The sequence below is a fragment of the Cygnus atratus genome, chromosome Z (genome assembly GCF_013377495.2).
Source record: "Cygnus atratus isolate AKBS03 ecotype Queensland, Australia chromosome Z, CAtr_DNAZoo_HiC_assembly, whole genome shotgun sequence".
Taxonomy (NCBI): Eukaryota; Metazoa; Chordata; class Aves; order Anseriformes; family Anatidae; genus Cygnus; species Cygnus atratus.
In genome coordinates, this window is record NC_066396.1 from 34,378,064 (window position 1) to 34,398,973 (window position 20,910).

Consider the following 20,910-nt stretch of genomic DNA (forward strand, 5'->3'; position numbering starts at 1 on the left):
CTTTTCTTCTAACTCATTAATTACTCTTTCAGAAACATCTCCCACCATTCCTTCTAAACCCCAAAGTAACTAAAGTAATGGCTTACTAGTCACCTTTGTTGGTCTAGAACTTTTTTCCTTCCTTTTTTCACTTAGTTTCACCCCACTGTGCACTGATTGTCCCAGCATTTCTCTCCATTGTCACCTCAGACGATCTGCCCTGCTTTTCACCTTCCCTCCCATCCTGTTGAGGATATGGCTTTTAGTGTCAAAGCCTCTGGGACAGCAGCATTGTTTTGTTCAAATTCTCTCCACAACTGAACGAGCCACATCAGTGTACTTCAAAACATGAAATAGATTTGGGAGAAAAGGAAAAGAAGCTTCATTCTATCCTAAGAAGAGAGTGTTGTTTGCATACCTGCTTCTTGTCAAAGTATAAAGCCTAACCTTGAGCTGAAGCTGGCCATTTTCTGGAAGTCTTTCAAATAAGTAGTAAATTCTGTCCCTGGGGGTATCTTTATCTTCAGCTGACAGAACAGCACTAGAAATTATTCGAGTTTCGCCCATGTTCACCTCTATATCATCCTTCCTGCAAAAATTAAAGGTTATGCATTTATTTAATGCAAGAAAACTAACGTTTGCAATACATAAATTCCCTTCCAGGAATATGGATTACTCAGATGCTGACAGAAATAAGAGCTGCAGAGTGGAACGAGGTGCCTATTTCAGCTTAAAACAGGAGAAGGGTAGACCAAATTCTTCTAACAGTGGTGAAAAACAACAAAGCAGCTCTATACAACAACTTCAGATTTACAAAGTCTGTCTTTTTCCCCCAGAAGAGTACAACATAAACAAATAAGCTGTGTTACATGTTCCTGCCACTACAGACGATAACAATATCGGCTCTATTGTTCATTAGAGAAAAGACTCTTTTTCAGTTAACTAGCTATCGCTGCTTATCTTTATCTTTAAGAGACACCCACCTACAAAGAACTAAGTGTCTTAGTCTCGGAGCTCCCCGTTGCAGATTTCTTTCTGGGTGTTTGAAGCAAGTAAATAGGTTAAAGCCACCTGTTCCTTGAGAGTCATTAGCCACAGGAGCTTTTTTCCTAAAGTTTCCTTATTCAAACTGATATGGGTATGATTGCATGCTTGGCAAAATGAAAAGCAAACAAAATGGCATCATATAGCAAGGCATGTCAAGCCATGTTAATGATAGGTCAAGCAACCTTGATAATTCACTAATAACACTAATCATGCTGGGGCTATCCAAACATAAAGACCAGGTGTTTGACCTAAAGACTGTATGAGCTGGGAAAAGAAAATTCAAACAAAAAGTGTGTGAAGATAAACACATTTAGGTATGCTCCCCAAATACTTTCTAATCCCAACACATTTATCTGTATAGCAGTTAGTTGGTTAAGTCTTTATAGCACCCATGTATCTGATCCTGAAAAGAAGCTTTCAAGGGAAATGTGAGGGGGGCCTATATTCCCCAAGGGCACTCCTTGCTACAGGATGCAATCTGAGTAGCGACAGATTGAGTTTTTGGCAAACACTGCAGATAAGAGCCACTGTTTGCCAGCCGTTCTTCAATCTGTTGACCATAGCTAATGGAGATGAGAACTGAAACTCCTTGGGGTGAAAAGATGCTCTTAGATCAAAAGGTGAGAAAAAGCTTACAGGTATTGTCATATGTTCACTTGTAAAACACCTCAGTGGCATAAGGGAGATCATACCCCACAGCAAAGACGTGGCAGCTGCATATGGTGGCTAAACCACTTTGTGCCTAATTGGACATGTTAGAGCACTACTGCTTAACTGCTGGCAGCAAACTGCATCTCAGTGGAAGAGTAACAGGTAAGAAGCATTAAGTTCATAGAATGATAGAGCTGTTTTGCAAGGAAATGGCTCAGTATATGCTACTGTTCGCTACAGGAATGGCAAATAGCAAGATGTAGCACTGCCAGCAAAAGAAGCAACCTTTTCTGGATCCAGCTGGGCGAAAGTGCTCTCCATCACCTTCCTTCAGAGAGAAAAGATGGAAAATGACATAGAATCATAGAACGTCTTCATTGGAAGGGACCTTAAAGATCATCTAATTCCAACTAGACATCCTAACATTCAATAAGCAAAGGACAAAAAGGCCGTGGCATTTAATCTGTGATTATCAGTACCTGATGTAAATATATGAACTATATCCTTTATTCTAACTTGAAATGGACTTTGTCCCTTGTTAGTGTTAGGCAGCCCTTGATAATCCTCACTAGAAAACTAACATTTGTTATTGCAGGAGGCTCTACATGGTAAACAAAACAATTCAAAACTCTCTGCAATGGGAAATATAGGTCTGGTTTGAAGACAGGCCAAATCCATACTGTTCTGTAGCTAAATATCCTGAGGGATCAGAAATTCCTGCTTTAAGGGCAGCCTGCTTGACAGGCTGCAAGTCATTTCTGAAACACAGACTTTGGAGGTTTGGAGCCACATCCCCAAAGCCTTCAGGCCTCTAGCTCCCCATCTGTCTGCCTGGGGATGGAAGACAGCCAGGAGGATGCAGGCCATGACAATACTCTGGGGCAGGTCATCAGCTGAAAAATGTGGATCCCAAGCGACAAGTTCCCTGCTAAAATGTCCAGGAGGTTCAGCTCAGTCACAGTCAGCTGCCTATCTGAAAATGGTCTGCCAGGCAATTTCTGACCTAATTCATTTATGAATTCTAGTTTTGGAAAGTAAAGGAGATTAGTGTATACCTCATAAAAAGTTGAATTAGGGCTGAGCAATAGAGTATTTTTAATTGAAAAGAAGAGAATCGTCAAACTGAAAGACTATCCCCGGTGAGTCAAGGAGGTGTCAACCTTGTGGACCCTCGTGAAAGAGCTGATTTCAGAAGGGTGTTTGACAGGCAGCTGCACCAGGGAAGGGTAAAACAAAGCATCTGGGGTGGATACCATGGTGGACAGTGGCCAGCAAAGATGTGTAAGTATCAGGGTTCCCTGGCAAACATCTTGAAGTAGGTTGTGAAAAACAAAACAAGCATGTTCTCCCTCTTTCTTTTCCAGTATTCTCCCTATACGCAACTAACAACCCTGTTTTATGTATTTTTAATATTGAGCAACATTCAACATATCTTTCACTAAAAATGCTTTTATTAAACATTCTGATAGTGACCCACATGGAAACATCTGTGTTGACATTAATCTCTGACTAATTATGGAATCTTCTCCTTATCGGTCACAGATTAGCTCTTTTGATCACTTTTGGATCATTTTGTCTGATCTCAGCCCTGTGCCAGAGACAGGAACACGTGGCTTACTTGCTCAGCACTGGTTTCTCATCATTAACTGGGATGACCTTCACTGAAATGGTTTTGAGGACTTTATGCTTCCCATCTGAGAGTTGGATTTTAAAGCTGTCAGTGAGGTTTTCAGAATTGTCATGCATGTACATCAGCTTCATTCCTACAGAGGGGGGAAAAAAGCGGGCGGGGGGGGGGGGTGGAGGGGAGGAGACAGAGAGTAAGAGAGAAAGGAAAAGAACAAATAAATCCAAAGTGACCTTGGTGAGCTGCTGCCATTCATTAATTTAACAATGTAGTAGTGACTCAAAGACTGACCAGCCTGACCAGCCTGAAGGAGCTACCTGCTTCACAAACAGGTCTCTGTCAGTCTGGAAGAAGATTTATTTCTTCTTCTCTCCCCCTTCTGATTCATTTTAACAGGGACCACATAAAGGGTGAGACCATTGATAATACTCTCTGTACCTCAAATAATCCTCAGGGAGCTTTAAAGTCTCGGAGAGAAAAGCTGGACTTGTGGTTATGGCTATGGCCATGGGCAATCAGAAGATCTGTGCTGGAGATGGCTGATAACAGATACTGGTAAGCTATAGAGCCTGATTTCACACCCTTATCATTTATGGCTATGTTGAACCCCATAATAAATATATATGACTAAATATGACTTCTCATAATCAGACAGCAAATTTTTAAATTAGTCTCTCTCTCTTCTAGATGCTGTCAAACATTTTGAAATGTGTTTATTGATGTGTTTCAATACTCCCTTTATTTTTTTCAGGGCAGATGGCCTCTCTAGTCATATTACTACCCCTTCTGACACGTAGGCCTCTCAGGGTGAGTTTACTGACAGTTCCTCAACTCATTAGATAACATTAGTATTAAATAGTTTGATTTCTATTCTTAAGAATTATCTTGAAAGTGCAGCTAAGGCAAATGAATAAATAAGTGATGAAGGTTTCTTACAGTGCCACTTTGTCTGCTATGAATTATTAAAGGAATGAAAGACCAATGTCAGAAGAACTTTGCACCTACCATTCTTCAGTAGGTCCATAGAAAAGTCATGAACAAGCAACCCATGGCTGTGGTTGTGAATTAACTGTTTGTAATGTAGAGTATCATGGCCATGAACTCCATTAATGAGGAAACCATGCAAGGGCTTCTGCACAACCCCAAATACCAAGTGGTCTTGAGGCACATCCAGATCAACTGCATTGATAACAGAGAGATCCAGCTCTTTCATCTCACCCTCTTGAACCTGACAATAAAAGAAAAAAATGTCAAATTCTTTTATATAAAAAGAAGCTGTAGCACGCTTTTCTAAGTAGGCCTTTTTAATCTAGGAGTCTTTGTTTCCTCGACTCCTTTCCCAGTAGTTCTTGAGCAAAGCTACTGATTTCAACCAAGTTTAAGAGGCATAGAGTAGTAAGTGGTTACAGTGATGAAAAGGTGAGATAAGGAATTCATATCTGCCCCTATTAATAGAAAAGCTTTTAGGTAAGTAAAGATCACGTTAAGCATTAGTGAATGCAGAGAGGAGAAAGCCGTAAAACACATAAATGTGTATGTATATATGATATACATATGCGTATGTTTATGATATAAGAATACATACAATATAAAAGTGTGTATATGAATACACATTTATACATATGTCTATGCATGTATATGTATAAATCTATAAACATGCATACACTTTTTTCTTTACAGTAAGATAAACTCATGCTTCCCTGGCATGGTTGTCACAGATGTATTATTTATATTAAAAATAGAGTCTCCAGAGAAGGGAGAGGCTCTGCCAGGAACAAACACTACTCTGCAAAAAATTCTGAAACACTCATGTGTAACCAGAAGAAGCATAAAGATCCTTCTGCTGTCTGAATGACTTATTTCTTTGAGACCTCATTTACTTTACTTCAAGTTACCAAACAGAGCTGTGCACAGCTCCAGGCTCATTGAAGCTGTGTCTTACAGGTTTACATGGGATTTAACTAAGGTGTTTCTTGAACTAGGCTGAATTGCACAAGAGAAGGGAAAGATGCAGAGGAATATATGTCAGAACAATGTTCTGATTTATATTAAAGGGTGTTTTCTTTAAAAAGTAGTTCTATGGCAGGCATTTTGCTTCTTTCCTTACAGTGATGTTTCTTGCTATGAATTCTGGGACTTCATCATTGGTTGGGCTAATCAACACAAAAAATGGGGTCTCTGCTGAGCGATGCAGCCCATCGGTGACATAAAGTACAAAGCAGTCTGTCGTTGGCTCCATTTGCATGTGCCTGGCTTGTACATAGTTTATGTTCAGAGCTTTCAGGTGCTTCAGCTGAAATGAAGCTAGAAATGTTAAAGAGATGATGAGTTAGTGCAATCTGTCTTCTGTCCACTGGTCTGACATACCATAAACAAATCTGAAACTATGTTCTTCTTCAAAGACCAAATCACTTGGATTTTGTAAGTTCTCAGACATTTTCTTGGCTGCCTTACTGGGTACTGAGGGAAAAGACACAGAAAGGCCCTCCCCTCTAATACTGTGCAAATCCCAGTTTCAGACCTCAAGGCAGGGAGGGAAGGCACTTCCCTGTTCCCATAATGATCAAGTGAGAGGACTGATGAGAGAAGAGGAGCTGTTAATCCTTCTCTTCCACTACTCACAAGCCAGCTTTGGTGACTTATCATTCACAGGAAAAAGTCACTGGGATGCGAAAGCCACCGTGCACATTTCCAGAGGAGTCTGCTGGACGTATGCCCTTCTCTACTGTGCCACTCTGTCCGTCTCAGTGTAGACTGCAGAATGGCCCCAGATAACAAGACCTAGAAAACATCTGGGGCCTAAGTAATTACATTGATTGCTTTTGACTTGGCAGACCAAGAAACTGGGGACCAAAAGGCTCAGCAATGCTGGGTGTCCAGCTGAAGACACTAGTAAGCATTACCACTGCATGCACAGCACAGTTTATTCTGCAGAAGTTGAAACTGCCTTGCAGTATTTGAAGGCAGACAAGGGAAAAGACTGAAGTCAACTACCATCTCTATCACTTTTGCAGCTTTGCCTTGGAGAATAACACAGGATCCAGATTTTTCATATCCTCTGCTACAGCATTTTATTGACAGAAGTGAAGAGAGGCTGGGGGAAGCTTGCTTGGGAGAGTGAAGGCACAGAAAGCAGATTAATATTTCTTATTGCCACCTCTGCTGGATTGCAGCTGGAATGCATAGCACAAGAGATGGCTTGTGCACTCCAAGTGTCAGTTGTTCACATTTGCATAGCTACAGTCTCTCTTTGAATTCCCCCTGCACAGTCCTACCACTCTTAATTTGCCAGCTACTGCTTTCCCCAATAAGCCCATACTAATGCACACACCTGCAGCTACCTCTCCACAGCCCACCACATGGTCCTCTCTGTGTTTCATCTGCTCTCTTACTTCATGTTTTGTAGACTTACCTATGCTTATACCAATGTTGCTCTTCTCAAACCCAGGAGAAGGCAGTATATTTTCAATGTAACCAAACTGGGGAGGAGAAACCAAGACAAACTCTAAGTCATCGGCAGTGGTGTCAGGGTCAGTGGCAAACAAATGGTTAATGGTAAGGGCTGCTGAGGAGCCCTCCTCCACCACAAACCTTGCACCTGCACACAAACAATATGATAACCATTACTGCTTATTTAGTTCAGCTTACCATTGTTTTTGTTAACAAGAATGGAAATAATAACTAAGGAGGAAATGACAATAAATTCAGAGTTACTGAGGGCATTGGTTTGCTTTGGGGATTTTTGCTTACACCATCAACTTTCCCCATCACATAAGTAGAGGGGAAGGGTATCACAAAATCATTTTACTGGTAAGTTATTAAGTATGGTTTATGTGCTGCTCAAAATCACTTGTTACCTCTGTTTGTCAGAGCATTAATTACATGATAGCTGTTACAAATTGCTCATAATGAACAATTTTTCATGCATCACTGCTTAATTTCCCTGCTGGGACAATGCTTCATTTCCAGAACATTGCTTGGGTGATAGCCTGTAAATTACAAAACTACTCATACATATGCTTAAATATTCTCTGGAATACATACATATACATGATGCCTACAAACAAATGACATTGAAAAAGAAAAAGACAAGCATACGGAAAGCACACCTTTAATACATATACTACAAACCTCATCCAAAGCCCTGTTATTCAATGGAAATTTCACATAGTGGCTAGTTGTTGCATTAAATGTTTGTTATCAATGCTATTTCCTTTTCAGCTGAGAATTTTTGATCCTGAAAAGTACTAGAGAAAGAGTGGCTTCTCATCTATTCATTTCATTAGTTACATATATGGACTAGATTTGTTTCTATTCACTAACAGAATTAAATATAGATAGTAAAATATTCCCTTCCTTGATACCTATATACCCATATAAACTAAATTTCTGTTGCATACTTACCACACAAAGGTATATAGATACTTATGGATATGTTTTTGCATTGTATAAACGTGACAATTGTTTGGACCTAAGTTCTGGGATGAGATGTTGCTCAGTTTTACCCAGACATAGTTTACATGTACAACAATATACATGTGTAGATGGATAGGAGTAGATCTGAGCACCCTAATTTCTAGCCACATGATTTAAATATGCAGCTGAAGAGCCACAAGTGATTACTCATACTTGCACCTGCAACTGCATTTGGTCGTTGCACTGTACTAGTAAAAGAAAAAAAAATAAAATAACAAATTCAATCTAAAACTTCTGCACGTTGATCTCACCTGACTCTTTCTGGTTCTTAAAGAAAAAAAAAAAAAAAAAAAAAAGCCTGAGTCTTTAGCTGTTACATTACTGCATAGCCCACATTATAATAATATGCTATAGTGAGAGGAAGCTTTCACCAGTTGCAATGGATGGTGGCTGGTTGTCCACTGGGAGTATAGTGATGTTAAGGTCATATACTGGGAATGGATCATGGAGTGGAACTGGGGGAGGAAGAGGTCTATCATAACAGCAGTCTTTCACATCTGGGCCAGCTTCACCATCAGAAACAATAAAGGTTAAGATCTCAAAGGAAGGAGTCAGGCCAATCTCCCCACCTGGAAAACACATTGCAGGTAAGAAGAAATGTTTTACTGTAAGGAACCAAAACTTCACAAAGAGGCTTGAATCCTGCAAGGAGAGACTCCAGTATTTGAAATCAAAAGATGAAGACAGACCAAAAGAACAACAAAAAAATGCCAGTAAAATAACTAGAATTCTTATTTTGGGCTGTTTGGTCCAAGGTTTGGTTTGGTATTTTTAAATAATTTTAATCAGATTACTTCTCTTCTAGAATAAAAAGCTGTAGACAAGTGTACAACTAAGTTAATATTACTGCTTTAATGTTATAATTTAATATTTTAATATTATAATTATAATTTAGTGTTATAATTGTAATATTCCTGCAATAATATAATATTCAATTGTAATAAAATTGCTAATAGTCCTCATGATTCTGTTCTGCTTGTACTGAAGCATGTTCAAAATGTTCTTCTGTGCAGAAAGGATTTTTTTCAAGCTGTGGGCTGATGTTGAATGTCACACAACAGGCCACAACTGCCACCCCTCACAAGAAGCATCTGAGGGTGAGTGCAGTCCCTTTCTCAGCAGCCCTGGCAGCCTGCGTCCAGTGCTGCTGCAAGCTGCTGCTGATGCACTGCCTGAGAAGGAAAGGCAGTGACTCCCTGCCTCCATTGCAACAGCTACTGGAAGCACATCTAACATGTAGAAAATTGGGAATGGCAAAAAAAGGTGACTTCACTCTTGAAAGTCAGCTTCTGCCCTTTATTGCCCCTGCAAAACACTACTATTAAAATCGCATTCACAGTATCTTTAGGATAGCACACAAAAGTTTGTTATGGGTGGCCATAACCAAGTACTTCCTTCTCTTCTTAAATGCCAGCTGTTCATTTTAGACAGCGCCAAGCCTGAAAATATCACATAAATTCCCCACGCTAGCACAAAATTACAGACTAATTACACATAAAACTGGAGCCTTTGGAAAAAAAAATTTAAAGCTGTCATCAGAGATGCAGAAAACCTCTTTCATGCTAATAAAAGGACCAAATTAAGTAGGAAAGGGAGCTAACCAGCCGTTGATTTCCATGAGTAATTAAAAAAATGTATTTGGGGATTTTAAGGATAAAACCACAGAATGACATCTTTCACTACATTCTCTTGAAGAAAATCTGAAAATATTTTACCTTGTGGTACAGATAGACTGTAAACTTTCCAAAAGTGGGTACCTATCTAAATTGGAGAGGCAAGTGGCTAGTACCTCAGGTTGTAAGCAGTTCTCTATTAAAACTCTGCATCGTCATTTACAGCATTACATTACTTTATCTAAACATGACTAGGAAAAAAGTCAATAATATTTTAGTGTCATAAATAAAAAGATTCTATTTAGCTTCTATTTTAATATTAATATTGCTAAAAATAATTTTAAAAACAATATTGTATCTGCAGCCGTGAAAGATATTCACCAGGATTATGTTGCTCTACTATAATGTTAATTTCCAACAGTGATTTGGAGAACACATTAAAACATTTGATAGTAGTACATCATCAGCCCTGTTTCAAAGGCAGCTTAGTTTTCTCACCAGTCATAACATGTGGTTTCTCAGCAGCTCCTGCTGAGCTTCTGGGAAGATTTTATGGATTTAGGTTAAGATTTTCTGCCAAAACTATCTGACCACCTCCCAGTCTCACTTACCAGCATGCTTATATGTGACTAAACCAGAGATGACATCAGCCTGGGAGAAATGCTCCACAGCTATGCCAGCTTTCCTCACCACCCCATGGTAGGGCTGGCGAACCAGCATAAATATCAGTTTCATGTCATCACTGTCTGCGTCTGTGGCATAAATGTACTTGGAGGAGAGGACCACTTCTTCACCCTCTGGGCAGTGTACCACAGGGATGAGGCCTGTTTGTAAAACGGGTGGCTCATCATTCACAGGCAACACCTAACCAGAAAGAGAATTTAAGATCTTTTATTCTTCATTTCAATGAAAGCCTGTTGTTTTAAATGCATTTCTTTCCAAACCAAACCATCAGCACAGTGTCACAGTCAGAGTACATTGAGCTCTCTGTGAACAAGATTGAACACAGCTGAATTAGGTTCACTGTTAAAATCCAGAGATGAAAGTAAACCAAACTAAGTAGACTATGTAGAGGAAATGGAACACATATTGCTTCTGTCTTTACTTGCTCAATGATAAGGATGAAAACTTTGCTTAGAAGAGTCAACTGCATAGCTTTAGATTGACTGCACATCATTGACAGTCATATTTATAGTTTGAGAAAAAAAACTCACCTCCCCATGTTTAATTACAGAGAGAACAATTACAGACAGAAGAGCCCAAGCTAGAGCAAGCACAAATACCTTTCAACCAGTATCAGCAAAATTTGCTTTCATATTTGCCAAATTAACGCAAAAGCTAGGGTGAAAAAGGAAACCTAAAAAGTCCATTATCTCCCAGTTTCCAAGGTGTCCTGGTTTCAGTTAAGACAGAGTTAATTTTCCTCCTAGTAGCTGGTAGGGTGCTATATTTTGGATTAGAATGAGAAGAGTGCTGATAACATGCTGATGTTTTAATTGTTGCAGAGCAGTGCTTACACCAAGCCAAGGACTTTTCAGCTTCTTGCTCTGTCCTGCTAGCGAGCAGGCTGGGGGTGCAGCAGGAGCTGGGAGGGGACAGACCCAGGACAGCTGACCCAAACTGGCCAAAGGGGTATTCCATACCATCTGACGTCATGCTGAACAATATATAGGGGTGGCTAGCCGGGGTGGCGGGTCCAGCTGCTCGGGGATAGGCTGGGCATCAGTCAGTGGGTGGTGAGCAATTGCATTGTGCATCACTTATTTCGTACACATTATTAGTAGTAGTACTATTATTATTATTATTATTATTATTGTTATTATTATTTTCCTGTCTTAATAAACTGTCTTTATCTCAACTCACAGGCTTCACTTTCCTGTTTCTCTCCCCCATCCCAGAGAGGGAGGGGGAAGGGTGAGCGAACGGCTGTGTGGTGTTTAGCTGCTGACTGGGTTAAACCACAACACAAGGGAATATGAAGATTTTCAGAAGTTAAGCTTTGCAGTCTTCTGCATGGGCAAATGCTCTCAGAAGTATGCAACACACTGACCTTGACCTGCAGGATGAACTCTACAGAGTGGACGCCATCTGTGGCTGCAAAGAGGATTTCATCAGTAAGTGTCTCAGAGCCATCATGCCGATATCTGTGAGAAAAAGGAGCCACACTAATTTCACACAGAAAAAGAAGTTGTGTTTTTTGGTCATGCCAGACAGTGTGTATCCCTCCCCAGATAGAAAGCCAATCCCTGTGCAAGGGTTCCTATCAAAGACTTACAGTTCTAAATCCCAGTATGTTCAGAAGGCTTATGGGGTCTCCTGTGTGAAGAACACCCCTCAGATAAGGCAGATATCAACTAGGAAAAAAGTTTCACTGAATCTTTGCTACTTGTGTTCTGGCTGCTTGTGAGCTGTCTATTAAACTTGCTTTCTCTCTGCAGTAGGTGCCCTCTTTGACTAACAGACGGTAACAAAGTCAGGGATCTCTAATTCTGCACACATGTAGAAAGTCAGCTGTTCTCACCCCAGATACAGCAGCAAAATTTGCATCTTCAGGTTAATCAGTTTCAATACAACCTTTCTTGTAAGTTTGATAAATACCCAACTTCATTAAAAAAAAAAAATCTGGTAACCATTGCATTCTTCGCAGGAACTACATGGCTGCATGGCTACCTCCTCGCCTGCATGAGGCAATGCTTTCTAGGAAAATTTATTTACATCAGACATGGTCTCTAGCTCCATTTACTGGCCACACTTCTGCTTAGTTTCCACAGTGACCTTTGTGGTGCTCTGAGGCTCAGGTGGCAGTTTTGGCCTGGAGCAGTATTGCCAGAGCCTGCTGCAGTGAGAACTTGCTGTAGCCTCTGCGCCTCACGCTTCTTCACTGCAAGGGTCTCACTCTTCCAGCTGGGACAGTCAGCCACCACAAGAGGAAAGCAGCCACTCTTCTAACCTGACTTCCAGGGTATGCAGGTGCCCACAGGAAAACCTGTCACCTTCGCTCATGGGAACCTATCCAGCTCCACCACTCCGTGCTGAGGCTGTCGCTGCAGGAGGAGGAAGAGATGCTCCTGTTTTGTGTCCACATCAGAGATGAGAATGTGTCCCTCTGTGATAGGGCTCAGGCCACCCTCTTCCACTCTCAAGTGGCTTGTAAAAACCTATATGGAGGAGAAATGCTTAACTGATATTTCCTACTTCATGTCCAAACATACACTGAACAGAGCAATTTCAATTTGCTCTAGTATTAAGACATGTGACACCTTAAAAATCAAAACACCAAAGGCTTTAATCTTTTCTAATGCATCGAGAAAACCTAAAGAATTTACTAACAGTATGCCTTAATATGTAAAGCCAAGCCCTGATCCCATTCAGGGAGGTTCTTGACCTTCAAAGACAAATAGGCAACAATGCAGAATAGGGATTTAGGAGTTGTGGTTGCAGCCCTCAGTTTATACACCATAAAAAAAATAATAAATAAAATAAATAAAATAAAATAAAATAACAAAACAAACAATCAAACAATAAACAAACAAACAAACATACAAAACAGGCAGATCAGGACATCTCTCTATATTTCTTTTTTCTACCCAAATTTACTACCCATTTCCAAGTCCTTCCACCTCCGTCTCCCCATCACCCTACCTCTGGGGCTTGGTTGTCCACAGGAAGAATTGTAATATTGAAGCAGATCCCATATAAAGTGCCACCGTGCTGATTGCTGACAGAAAAAACAAACTGCACTTGCTGAGGTTCAGGACCGATGTCCTGAAGTGGGGGCATGTAAGCAACTTTCATGTAGTTGACAGCATGCTGCAAAAAGTGAAGAGAGGTGCATGTAAGAAGATAATATGGGAGTAGTAAAAGATAGTATGGGAGTATCAAGACTTCAGGGACCCTCCTCATCCCCTCATTAGATGTTATCTGAACTTGGAAAATTAATTCCAGGAACAGTGCTCACAGTCTTTAGCTACTGACAATACTGTGACTAAGTGTATCTTTACAGAATCACAGAATGGCTGAGGCTGGAAGGGACCTCTGAAGATCATCTAGTCCAACCCCAAAGCCGAGCAGGATCACCCAGAGCACATTGCACAGGATGGCATCCAGGAGGGTTTTGAATATCTCCAGAGAAGGAGACCCCACAACCTCTCCGGGCAACCTGTGCCAGTGCTCTGTCAGGTTCAAACACTCAAAAACTCTTGTAGCAAATAACACCGTCATATAAAGTAAGTGATTACAGAGGCAATGGCTTTACCTTCTTGATGGAAAATGAGCCCTTTAAAAATGCTGGTCCCAGAGCCTTTTCCACACTGTGACTTTAAAAAAAAAAATCTAAACATAACTTTTATTACAATATCTTCTAGAGCAGATGAATTTGCCCTCACCCGTATGAATAAACTGCACATCCTGCCTCTGCAGGTAAGTGCAGGCTGGTGAAAGAGCCTAGAACAATCAACAAAATTTTTCATTCAAACACATATATTAGGCCTGGGATTAAGGACCTCTAGGCTCACGGTTCTCATCGTGTTATTATAATGGTCACCATTGTGCAGCCTTAAGCATACAGCAGGGTACGAAACAGGGTGCTTTAATAATATTCTTAACAAAGACTTCTGTCAAACTACAGAACAAAATCCTGAAAAAGAGTACATAGGCCTGTTCCAGCTTGGTACACAGCTATCAGTGGAGACACTGAGAAGAAACAGGGAAATGTCAGGGCCCCATTTCCACATTTTGTGCACTTTTTCTTCATATCAGCATTATGCTGCAACCAAATACAGCCTACCTGTCAGCAACTGCAGCCCTTGTTGGTTTCACAGAATCACAGAATCATCTAGGTTGTAAGAGACCTCCAAGATCACCGAGTCCAATTTCAGAGGGAGAGTTATGTTTGCATACTCCAGAAATGAAGCATGATGGAAATTAATTTTAAAAAACTGAGTTGAATTAGGAAGCAATTGAATTAGCTCTTCTAAAACAGTGTTCATGTGATAAAACTGCACCTCACTTTTCACTGCTTGTTTTCCTGTCAGGAATAAGCTATATGCTTAGGACTCTTCTTAAAAGTGCTTGGTACTGATTATAGTACCAGCTAACACAACAAACCTGAGTAAATGACCTCAGTGCAAGAGCAGTAGGATCCTTGACCAGTTTGGGGATGGTGTCCACCATAAACAGCTTCCCAGCATCTGAGTAGCTGTACAAAAATATGCATGTTACATCCTGGTTAGCAATATTAAAGAACAGGTTAAAAAAAAAAAAGTCACATAGCTAAGTCTTGTCTTTCAAATTAGCTTTGCACTCCCAACTGCACTGAAAGGAAAAACATTTTTCTTTCTTCTGTCCCTATTATTAATTCAAATTTTATCCTAGAAGACTGACCAAAAGAAATATCTTTTGGGATGGTCAAAAAAATCATTGCATACCTCATAAGCAAGCTCTGGGTTTTCTACTAGTGTGTCTCTGCACATCGCAGATACCAGTTTCAGTGCAACTGTGCCCATTTACACCACCTGCAATGCTAGCCCATCATATTCTTTTTACTTACACAACTGCATCTATCTGTATATAAAAATGAAGGTATTTCTTCCTATAAACTGCCAAAGTCAACTAGTTTTCAGCCAGACATCTTTCCAATGGAGACAACAGCAGTAACTAACAAACTGGATAATTATGTACCTCATCAGCTGAACAGGGAAACTGCCTAAACACCCTGCTCCCTCAGCTACATACTGATTTTCTGTGTTTTCAGGTTAGAGTTGAAAATGTTGATTTTCAGCTTAAACTATATGGTGTTTGAAATTTTGTCTGGAGTTTGAAATTTTCTGTTTAGTAGATTGTTGCCAATGCTATCATGAATTTACCAAACAGTGAAGCAGCATCAGACATGTAAATTGCTATTACACCTGCTTGTCACATGTCCCTGTTGTCCCCTGCAGCCTGTCTTGACTGCAATTCTGCTCTATAGGTTCCTGGTCCAGGAGCTCACAGCGCCATATATTGCCTAGAAAAAGCTGTAGCACCTCATCTTCTCAGGCTGGGACAGCACAGGTCAGCATCAGTCTATCCATTAGGAGAGTTTCTGTGACTTGTAATACAGTATCCCAAGGGCCAGTGTAAAGTGAAAACCCAACCAAAGGAAAGAAAAGATTTCAGGTGCATTTCTTCTACTTTCTTGCTAAATTATGCAACTTTCTTGTATTATTCTGTGTATTACTCTGTTACTTTCAGCTCTAGCTCTGACTTTTTTATTAACAGGAGAGCTGCACCCAGCTCTTGTCACCTTTACTTTAAGCAAACAGATGAATAACCTGAGATACAAGCATGCTATTGCCACTGAGTTTGCTCTCATTCCATGAGGCTTTTCCCTGACCCACCTGGAAGGTATGAGTCCACACCTACCCATGCATGCAAGAGAAAAATGGGGAAGTGGTTATGGTGTATGTGAGTTCCCTGTCTTGCTCTTCCACGTCTATGAAGTGAAGATGTTTCTTAGTGAGGTGAGCAATCTCAGTCTCCTTAACAACCAGGTGACGGGTCACTCCTGGGGCTTCTCTGGGTAGCTGATCATCCACAGGGATAATTTGTACCATCATCACCTAGAATCAGAAGTTGGTAAAATCAGCAGCCACTCCTCTTGATGAGAGACTGTCCAAGCAATTGTTTGCACACAAGCATATACAGAAATAACTGGATCACTGGAATATGAGATATGTAACAGTTAATTGCAGAGCCCATAAATGTCAGCAGCATCCCTTTAAATCAAAATCAAAGTTAAATTCAGTATGTTTGAGCTCTGAGTGGAATAGTCTGTTCTCTGTTGATTTCAGGAGTACTGTTTGTTGTTGTTGTTGTTGTTGTTTTAGTACCATCCCCAAATCCAATATTTTCAGCATTTAATTTTATGATATGGGAAAAAGGTCACTGAGAATGGATGGTATTTTTCAGACAGAGAGAATTACCCCATGAAAAGCAAGAACAGAAACTAGCCCTGAAGGATATGTGGTGATGACTATGGTGACAGCAAACAGAAAAGACCTATCCCAATTTGACTTGAATGTCTTGCAGAAGTTGTAAAATCATCAGCTGTTTGAAGGAGAAATGGAGGGCCCTGCCAAAGATGTGTCAGTGTCGTACCTGTGGCTCCGAGAGATTGGGAGGGTCATGGCTATCACACAGCACGAACTCAAGGGAGTCTTCAAATACTTCTCCTCCCAAATGATGATAATAAATTATTCCATTAAACAGATCCCTCTGAAGAAAACTGCTGACAGGATATCCTGTTGAATTAAAGAATATGTCTTCTATTCAATAGTGTAAGACTTTAATCATTCATAAATACTATCCATTAGCTATTCAAGTAACTAGTGAAGCGTAATGACCCCTTTCTCACCCTAGGTAGGGCAAGGTCTTTAAGATGTTCTCTGATTGTCTTCCATGTTTCCTGAAGATCATCAACTTCTTTTCTTTGTCACTAAGCAATCATTTAAATAATGAAGCAATGTAGAAAATGGACCTGGAGCTTTAAGCAGAGGATAACAGAATTCACGTGGCTGTCAGCCTCTGCATCTAACACAGGGGTTTCTGAGTTCAGTTCATCTAATAGCTCTGAACTTTTCAGGTATCCTTGCAGATAAAGTTACTCCTGACTAGCCCAACACCTCTGGAGGAGAAAAATAGAGTAGAGAAATAGATGGAAGACTCAGGGCTAAATTGTGTTCATATTTAAAATTGCACTTTAAAAGTGCAAGCAGAGACCACCATTAATTAATGATTAGGATTTACACTATAATAACAGCCCAATTTTTCCTGAGCCAAAGTAAGTCTAATTGTTACACATAAAGCAGTCTAAAAAGGAGAGGGAAAAGAAAACTGTGCTATTGTGGACGTGTTTCATTACCTATTAAGTCTGGCCCTGGTTTCTTCATGATTTCTCCAGCCTGTGGTGGCTTGGTAATGTTGAACACTATGTAGTCATCACTGGAATCCATGTCAGAAGCTTGAAGCATGGAGACCTGAATCAGGATCATCTGTCCCTCATGAACCTCAATTATCACATTGCTGATCAGAAATGGAGGGCTGTCATCTTTAGGAAGGATATTGATTGGAAACTTATGGCGAATACTGTGGGAGCCATCAAAAATCCTAAACACCACAAAATCCTTAGTAGAATCACTGTCATCATGATGGTAGTAAACAACTCCAGCCTGAATGTCAGAGACCATGAACATGAATCCTTTCCCTCCTGTCAAGCAGTGGAAGAAAATGTATCAAAAATGTGTAATTCAGCCCAGAAGAGAATACTTGCACCAATATAAATGTTACAACGGTAAAGACAAGGAGAATACATTTCTAAACTTTCTATTAAAAAATAAAAAAAAAATAAAAAAATCACCTACTGGAATAGTTAAGAATGCAGAATTTACAACTGTGCTATCAGGCAAAATCCTGCAAGTGTCCATTGCATTAAGATAATTGGAGGCAGCAGGGATTTTTAACTGTGACAGTTTGGATTTTAATTTCAACCAATCCCTTCTTATCAGAACATTTTGCTTTTATTTTATGAATCAAGGAGACTATGCTTTGTAATTACAGCTCAGCGTTTCATTGCAAATAAAAATAACATATATAGTTCTTAGATCTGAAATTCTTAGTCTTTTTATGCATATTCAGGTTACTGTCCATAAGGAGACTATTTTGCACCTCTACTTCACTGGATGTGTTATACACACACAAATATTTCAGGCAGGTTAAAAGTTCTGTGAACTCCAGGCTGGTGCAGGACAAAATCGTCTACCAAGGGCCTCCAAAGAAAATATTTTTGGCCCTCCATTCTGTGTGACCTCCGCAGAGACACCTACAGCTGCAGGTACAGGTGCTTTCACACTTCTCCCTTTGTGCCTTACTTGAAGAGAATTATAGGCAGACTTTAGGATGCAGTCATAACTACATCCCCATCAAACAAAAGCCTGTTAAAGGTGACAGGAGGCAGGGAGAAACACCCTATATTCCTTTTGCTTTCAGGGCTTTCCTTTAGCCCGAGGACTGGGATTACCAGACCTATCACACAAGCACTCAAAACATTGGGTTGATTCATTGCTCCCGCAGCCGGTGGGGTTCAGTGGGCACTGGCTCAGGCCATCTTCCAGCAGCATTAAAGGAGTGACAGTGCAGCTGGAAGGCTAAACATGGGGCCTTCCTTTAGTGTGTGAGCACCAGCTGGTGTTTGCCAGACCAGAAAGGCAACCACTAAAAATTGCAGTTACAGCTTCCTCCACACGTGCCTACGCATAAATGACACAAAAATGAGAACCACGCATGGTCACTGGACAAGAAGCATCTGTCACAGGGTGGCCTGAGGGAAGCAGAGCAGGCCCACGGCACTGCAGGCAGGAACACCACTGCCACCACCACAGGGGCCTGGGCTCGGGCCCTGCTTGCTGCCAAGGCTCGGCCAGCCTGGCTGCTCCTGCTCCTGCCACAGCCTGTCTGGCACAGCTGGACATGGGGAGTCTGCCCGTAGGCTGGCAGGAGGCCGATCCCTTGAGGCCCGCAACTGCACAGCAGGGGTTTCCTGAGGGAAAATGTACTTCTCAACAGCTTCTGTTCCCAGCAAATTCCAAGCACCACCTTTCCCTTTTCTTTGAATGCTTGCTTTGAGTTTCTAGGCTGTACATTTTACTGAAAAATATTTAACTGTCAAAAAGCCGGCATTAAGAGTGGCAGCACCTTTCCACCCTGCCGACAGCAGAGTGATTTCTTTTACCTATATTCTTTCCCAAAGAGACCAGTACTGAGATGACTCTTGAGATTTCAAAGAAAAAATAGTTATATGGAACTTGCAGCAGGTTAATGAATTAGAAGTGTAAATTAATTTCCTCTTTTTAAATTAAACCTTTAAAGATGCTGTTAAACAACAAACCTATCCAAATGTTGTCTGTATTTGTCAACAAATCAAGACAATTCAGCATTCCTTAAGCATCGTCAGTACTTAAGAAGAAAATGTAGAAACCAAATTTGACCTAGGCCATGCCTGCTCTACAACAGCATAGCTGATTTCTTTAAAATTTCAGCTTTGGGATTTAAATGAATGTTAAGAAAGTAAAAAGTTAAATAATGTTTTTGTTTGTTTTTTGTGTGTTCTGTTTTGTTTTAACTGTAGTATTTATTGCATGGTTGCAATGGAGGAGGCCGATCAGCAGAGGGAGCTCAAGCCTACCATCAAGCCTGCCCAGAGGTGCAGCGCTGGGCTGCCCAGAGCCGCGGGGCCGGGACAGACCGGCACAGGGCTGTGCTGGATTCTTGCTCCTCGGTTCATTGCAGAGCTGGCTGCCCTCTGGCTCTGCTTTTCCTTTTCTTTCTGGAGGTGAGTGCTGCAGAAGCAGCACTCCCATATCCCTGGCTTTCCTGCTGTCTTTGAGCAGCACGGGGAAATGTCTGACTATGCTGGCATTTCTCTGGTTCTGTGGAGGGATCACAGCCATCGGGGAGCTCACCCATCCCTGGTGAGAACTGGCAGTAACAGGGCTGCTGCCCATGGTTACTCGCATTACCTCACTTGAGCTGAATTCACCTACAGTGAAGAAAATAAGAACCAATTTCATTTTCAAATGAAAGTGGCATATACGCAAAATGCCAGACTTACAAGTCTTTCCCACTTTATGATGGAGACAACATAAATATACTGTTTGCAAAAGTGTGTGAGCTATGCAACTGGCTTTCATTATGAACTTTTGAACTTTTGAAATTCTTCGTGTACATCCTGCTGTTCCCTTCTGCACCTTCATTCCCTTATAAATCTGGCTTTCATGCTGGCTGCCCTCAGCAGGGAGTGACATACAACAGACTCTGTCAGCATCTTCTTTACCATCACGTTACCATAGCCAGTTGTCCCTAGAGAAGGTGTTTCCCAGCCAAGTCTAAACAATGATTTACCTCTCACTGTGAGCCGCCCATGCTGTAAGCCGTCAACTGTGACCAAGCGAACATTTTGGATGTCATCATTGTCTACAATTTGGAAGTGTTGCCATGTGATCGGTCGGGATTGTCCTTCCAGGAGGTTGAGGCCTGCAAAGACCAGTGTTACTTTACAAAAGCATCTGCAACATTCAAGGCCCTCAGTATCCCTTTCTGAATGTTTCTACAATCAGGAAAAAAAACACATCTAGTCCCATCCATGTATCTGCCTGATACAGACATTTCAAGAGCAGCTTAAAAATTTTATATCAGCTTTTCTTCCGGTATCTTTACCTTAGTCAATTGCCTTTAAGGATTTTTGGTTTTTTTTTTTTCAGAGAAATAACATATACTGGTTCCCAATTACTCAACAGACTAGCTAGACAGATTTCTGGATGTTTGCACAAATTGTAGTATTGCACCTGAGATCTCACAATGTCTGAAACTGGGGACTCAACTTTCTTAGTGAGTCTGTATTTGAAAATATATTGCCTTTTGTGGCTAAATATCGATGCAGATTTCACTGTGGATAGAAAAGCCTGTCCCTTCTCCAAGTGGAGG

The 20,910-nt window shown here is 40.8% G+C and overlaps 1 protein-coding gene across 1 annotated transcript in view; it reads right to left on the bottom strand.

Moving 5' to 3' along the window:
* Positions 1 to 20,910, bottom strand: part of FREM1 (FRAS1 related extracellular matrix 1) — a 69,581-nt gene that overhangs the window by 25,880 nt on the left and 22,791 nt on the right. The window contains 16 exon segments of the mRNA XM_035569734.2: positions 427 to 568; positions 3,296 to 3,440; positions 4,310 to 4,532; positions 5,412 to 5,608; positions 6,717 to 6,902; positions 8,152 to 8,349; positions 10,005 to 10,257; positions 11,444 to 11,537; positions 12,344 to 12,404; positions 12,407 to 12,551; positions 13,036 to 13,203; positions 14,500 to 14,590; positions 15,796 to 15,992; positions 16,531 to 16,673; positions 17,294 to 17,638; positions 20,329 to 20,460. Of these exon segments, the coding sequence (XP_035425627.1) occupies positions 427 to 568; positions 3,296 to 3,440; positions 4,310 to 4,532; positions 5,412 to 5,608; positions 6,717 to 6,902; positions 8,152 to 8,349; positions 10,005 to 10,257; positions 11,444 to 11,537; positions 12,344 to 12,404; positions 12,407 to 12,551; positions 13,036 to 13,203; positions 14,500 to 14,590; positions 15,796 to 15,992; positions 16,531 to 16,673; positions 17,294 to 17,638; positions 20,329 to 20,460 (2,720 nt within the window).